The following is a 5,294-nucleotide window of genomic DNA, read 5'->3' as shown; positions in this document are numbered from 1 at the left end:
TCTCAGGAAAATTATCTAACTCTCTGCTGGTCTGTTGTGTTAGTTTCATAACTTTTTCTCAGGAAAATTATCTAACTCTCTGCTGGTCTGTTGTGTTAGTTTCCCAGAGCACAGAGTGCCTCTTTCCTGATCTCCACCTTGAACTTCTATCAGAGCCTGCTGGAGGCCAGGGAACACAATGGGTAATGACTTCATTCCTGTAGAACAAGATGCCAAGTGACATTTTAGCTGTCATCTTAAAGGAGAAAAGTCAGAGTTCATGTGGCTAGAAATTGATGCTCTTCCTTTGTTCTTAAACTCATGAGAAAAGTCAAGAATTTAAAATACAAAGATCCCAGGGGTCAGCACTTATAGGGTTAATAAAGTTATTTTACTATATCTCATTGTAGAAATCACTCATAAAATCTTAGATTTACCGCCTCATGGCCTTTGGGACGTCATTTTTCATACCAGGGACTGAATCCAGGTCACAGTGTGAAAGGGCCAGATCCTCACCTGTAGCAAAGTCCCACTCATTTATTTATTTTTTTCAATTAACAGAAAAATCTATTCCCCTCAACTACTTAATAGCAATTTTGTCTGTTTTGATTAGACCTTAAAGAGATTTCTCTAGACTTAAGGCTACCTCCCTTATTGCCCTACAAAGCCATTTAGCATTTGCAGGGGATTCCGCTGGATCATGGAAAAAGCAAGAGAGTTCCAGAAAAACATCTATTTCTGCTTTATTGACTATGCCAAAGCCTTTGACTGTGTGGATCACAATAAACTATGGAAAATTCTGAAAAAGATGGGAATTCCAGACCACCTAACCTGCCTCTTGAGAAAGCTATATGCAGGCCACAAAGCAAGAGTTAGAACTGGACATGGAACAACAGACTGGTTCCAAATAGGAAAAGGAGTACGTCAAGGCTGTATATGCAGAGTACATCATGAGAAATACTGGACTGGAAGAAACACAAGCTGGAATCAAGATTGCAAGGAGAAATATCAATAACCTCAGATATGCAGATGACACCACCCTTACGGCAGAAAGTGAAGAGGAACTAAAAAGCCTCTTGATGAAAGTAAAAGAGGAGAGTGAAAAAGTTGGCTTAAAGCTCAACATTCAGAAAACGAAGATCATGGCATCCGGTCCCATCACTCCATGGGAAATAGATGGGGAAACAGTGGAAACAGTGTCAGACTTTATTTTGGGGGGCTCCAAAATCACTGCAGATGGTGATTTGCAGCCATGAAACTAAAAGATGCTTACTCCTTGGAAGAAAAGTTATGACCAACCTAGATAATATATTCAAAAGCAGAGACATTACTTTGCCAACTAAGGTCCGTCTAGTCAAGGCTATGGTTTTTCCAGTAGTCATGTATGGATGTGAGAGTTGGACTGTAAAGAAGGCTGAGCACCATAGAATTGATGCTTTTTAACTGTGGTGTTGGAGAAGACTCTTGAGAGTCCCTTGGACTGCAAGGAGATCCAACCAGTCCATTCTGAAGGAGATCAACCCTGGGATTTCTTTGGAAGGAATGATGCTAAAGCTGAAACTCCAGTACTTTGGCCACCTCATGCGAAGAGTTGACTCTTGGAAAAGACTCTGATGCTGGGAGGGATTTGGAGGCAGGAGGAGAAGGGGATGACAGAGGATGAGATGGCTGGATGGCATCATGGACTCGATGGACGTGAGTCTGAGTGACTTCCGAGAGTTGGTGATGGACAGGGAGGCCTGGCGTGCTGCAATTCATGGGGTCGCAAAGAGTCGGACACGACTGAGCGACTGGACTGAACTGAACTGAACTGAAGGGCTTTTGTCATCTCATTCTCCTCCTTCAACTTATTTTGTTGCTTTCCCAGTATCATGTTCATGTGAACCCTTCACTCTTTTTAATGGGCTTGTTTGGACAAATCATTGTAAAGCTCCTTAGGTGTATCTTTGTATTTGGTACATCGGGAATAGTTTAATGCTCCAGATTGATATTTCTCTCCAGTTGTATAAATGGTGTGATCCAAACAGAGTTACTGAGAGAACTGAGTTAATATGTTAAAGAGCTTAAAATGGCAAGTCCATTAGTAGCAAACAAAATTCAGTTATTACTTTTTAATATTATGATTACTATTACCCAGATTAACACAAGGATCTTTGTAATTACCTGATTCCCTTTTATTTAACTCTAGCTTTCACATAGCATCTCCTCATTGTTGAGTGGATCTATCATCAGGACAGACGCTCAGCAGGGCTGGTCCCCACGATTCTGCCAGAGAGGGTTAGTGTTACACCAGCTGAGGCTCTGCTTACCAGTTTCTTGTGAGCTGATGGCTGTGAGTTCTTCCTTCTCTCCTGAAACTGATCTTACATGGATTAAATGAAAGAAAAATGAGGCAACTGATCTTGCAAAGCAAAGGGCAGTCAACTGACCCAGAACTTTTCCTTCATTGAGTTTCTGGCAGACCCAGCTCTGTCCCAGCCTTTCTGTTGTTCATACTGGCCTCATCCTTCCGCTCTGCCTCAGCATCTCCCCAGCTGTGCTGCACTGAAGTTTGCTAACTCATTGTGTCAGGGGAAAGCCACTTCCCTTTTTTCATATTCATGACATTCAGATTTACATTTGTTTGTGTTTTTTTTTTTGTCTACATTTGTTTTCTCATCTCGAATTTTACTTTCTAGGAAAGTTGCAAGGAAAAACAAAAAATCTAAAGTCTTGAAAATGATAGAGTACAGCCCTCTGCCTTTCTTTACTTCCTTTTATTGTTCTCACCTCATCATGAATTAGGACTAGAGTAGGAGCAAGATTAGTGAGACTAATCTTGTCCAGTGTGTCAATATAAATTAAAACAACTTCAACTGAAGAATCACCCACAAGCAAAGAAAGAAGGCTGTTTCCCTTGACTGAGTAGCGCGAGTCTCACTGCCCTGCATTCTCAGAGGAAGACAGAGACACAGGAACAAAGGAGCCCAGTGGACTCAACTGACTGAAGGAGCACCTGAAGCTCCCTGGGTTCTGTGACATAAGCTTCTGAGGAGAGACAGCAACACCACTGAGTCTCATTCCTCCAACTCAGAAACTCTGAACATCACACGTGTTCAAAAAATTAAGAGAGTAGAATGATAAAATCTACACTGGGTAAAATGAAAATTATCTCTCTACTAAAGGTAAAATAATGCCAGTTGGATAATTCCTCTGTCTACTTGCACAAATGCACCCTACTCTCAGCATGTGGGCAATACTGACACTTAGGACACTTGGGGATATGGGCCAGGAGAGGAGAGGAGACCACTGGGAACTCGGGTCCTTCACACAAACATTCCAGAGGAGAAGGTGGGGGGTTAGGAAGACCATCCATTTTCCCAACATGTAAACAAGCCCTCCACAGAAAGGAGATTTTTCGTATCCTCAGGCTGTGGTGAGCCGGTCTGCAGGGAGGGAGTCCAGCAGGTGAGCAAGGGGACTCTGTCACCCAGAGGACAGGGGGTCGGGCCGTGTGATCTCTCCCTGTGAGTGAGGTGCTGCTGGGGAAACACAGTCACCCTGGAATTAGAGTCTCCCCACCCATGTTCCCCGAGAACAACCAGGATTCTTCTGGGGTATTGGCCCAGCCAGTGAAGGACAATAGGTCTCCAGTATGGAAATGGTGGAAAGAAAGCGTCATGTCTGCAACAGTCCTGACTCCATGGTTCCCTGAAGCACAACCACATGGACCTGCAGGAACGTGTTCTAGAAGGAAGAGAAACATGGGGGGAGCAATGGACTCATAATAATCAGAATCTTCTCTAAATCAAACACTAAAGACAAACCTCATTTATTTCAAAGAGCTTAATTACCAGAGTGAACTGGTAAATACTTTATAAATACAGAAATATAGAGCTGAGAGAGCCTGGTTTCCTATGTAAAGTAAGAGGGAAAAGTGGAGCCTAACATCAGGGCTACAGATGTGTTCATGGACAAGAGGAGAGCAACATTTATGCATGAGAGACAAAAAGCAATAATGTGTGTAACTACAAACATACATCACTCCTGAGTTAAGAAAAAGACCTTTCTCATTTGATTGATAAATACCCATTTGGATGGGCACATAGGAAGTTATTGGGAAATACACAAAAGTAATAGTTTAGATTAATGTCATTTTATTTTATCATATTGTGAATACATAAATGTAAATCAAAAAAGGAAGTAAAAGTGTAGAGAAATGACTAGAAAATGAAACTACCATGTTCCCTATTTAATGGCCTCGCTTAGAAAGCCTGGCATCAGAGAACCTACCTCAGGTTCCACCAGACGCCGTCTCAGCCAGCCCAGCAGCAGCCTCATCTTCCCCATGGCCTTCGTGCTCTCTCTACTCATGGCCCTAGTGTTGGTGAGCAACAGCCTGGGAGGATCCCTGGGCTGTGACCTGTCCCAGAACCACATGCTGCTTGGCAGGAAGAATCTCAGGCTCCTGGGCCAAATGAGCAGGCTCTCCCCTCGCTTCTGTCTGCAGGACAGAAAAGACTTCACTTTCCCCCAGGAGATGGTGGAGGGCGGCCAGCTCCAGGAGGCCCAGGCCCTCTCTGTGCTCCATGAGATGCTCCAGCAGAGCTTCAACCTCTTCCACACAGAGCGCTCCTCTGCTGCCTGGGACACCACCCTCCTGGAGCAGCTCCGCAGTGGAATCCATCAGCAGCTGGACGACCTGGACGCCTGCCTGGGGCAGGTGATGGGAGAGGAAGACTCTGCCCTGGGAAGGACGGACCCCACCCTGGCTGTGAAGAGGTACTTCCAGGGCATCCATGTCTACCTGCAAGAGAAGGGATACAGCAACTGCGCCTGGGAAATCGTCAGAGTGGAGATGATGAAAGCCTTCTCATCATCAACCAGCTTGCAAGAAAGGTTAAGAAAGATGGGTGGAGATCTGAACTCACCTTGAAATGACTCTCACTCACTAAGATGTCACATCAGCCTTGCACACTCACCTGTGGTCATTTCAGAAGTTTCTGATTTCTGCTTTAGCCACAAAATTTACTGAATTACTTAAGCATATATTTTGTAGTATTAAGCAAGGATGTTAAAAACTTAGCTCTAGGGTCATCAGTCCTTAAGCGATTATTTCCCTGATTCATTTATTATTTATTTATACTTGTCATATTTATATTTTCATATAAGGATATTTGCCTTCACATTGTATTAAGATTTAGGAAATATGTTCAGCTTTCCATTTCATTAAATATGATTTTTTATTTATTAAATTCTTATCAAACTCTTTTAGTTTTCTTTTTGTGTGTGTGAGATCAAATTTATTCTGCTCTCTTTTAGTGGATGGCATTTCC

The 5,294-nt window shown here is 43.2% G+C and overlaps 1 protein-coding gene and 1 long non-coding RNA gene across 2 annotated transcripts; one reads left to right on the top strand and one right to left on the bottom strand.

Moving 5' to 3' along the window:
* Positions 1-2,142: 2,142 nt before the first annotated feature.
* LOC120859707 lies at positions 2,143-4,205 on the bottom strand. The gene is made up of 2 exons (XR_005720136.1): positions 3,541-4,205; positions 2,143-2,336 (listed from the first exon to the last, which is right to left on the bottom strand). It is a non-coding gene; the product is annotated as an uncharacterized LOC120859707 (long non-coding RNA).
* Positions 4,206-4,262: 57 nt separating this feature from the next.
* LOC120859706 (interferon tau-like) lies at positions 4,263-5,038 on the top strand. Its single transcript, XM_040235708.1, has one exon. It carries the CDS (start codon positions 4,307-4,309, stop codon positions 4,892-4,894), a length of 588 nt encoding a protein of 195 aa, XP_040091642.1. The 5' UTR covers positions 4,263-4,306; the 3' UTR covers positions 4,895-5,038.
* The last annotated feature ends 256 nt before the right edge of the window (positions 5,039-5,294 follow it).

This window comes from Oryx dammah, unplaced genomic scaffold (genome assembly GCF_014754425.2).
Source record: "Oryx dammah isolate SB20612 unplaced genomic scaffold, SCBI_Odam_1.1 HiC_scaffold_2440, whole genome shotgun sequence".
Lineage (NCBI taxonomy): Eukaryota > Metazoa > Chordata > Mammalia > Artiodactyla > Bovidae > Oryx > Oryx dammah.
This window is presented reverse-complemented; position numbering and strand designations above follow the sequence as displayed.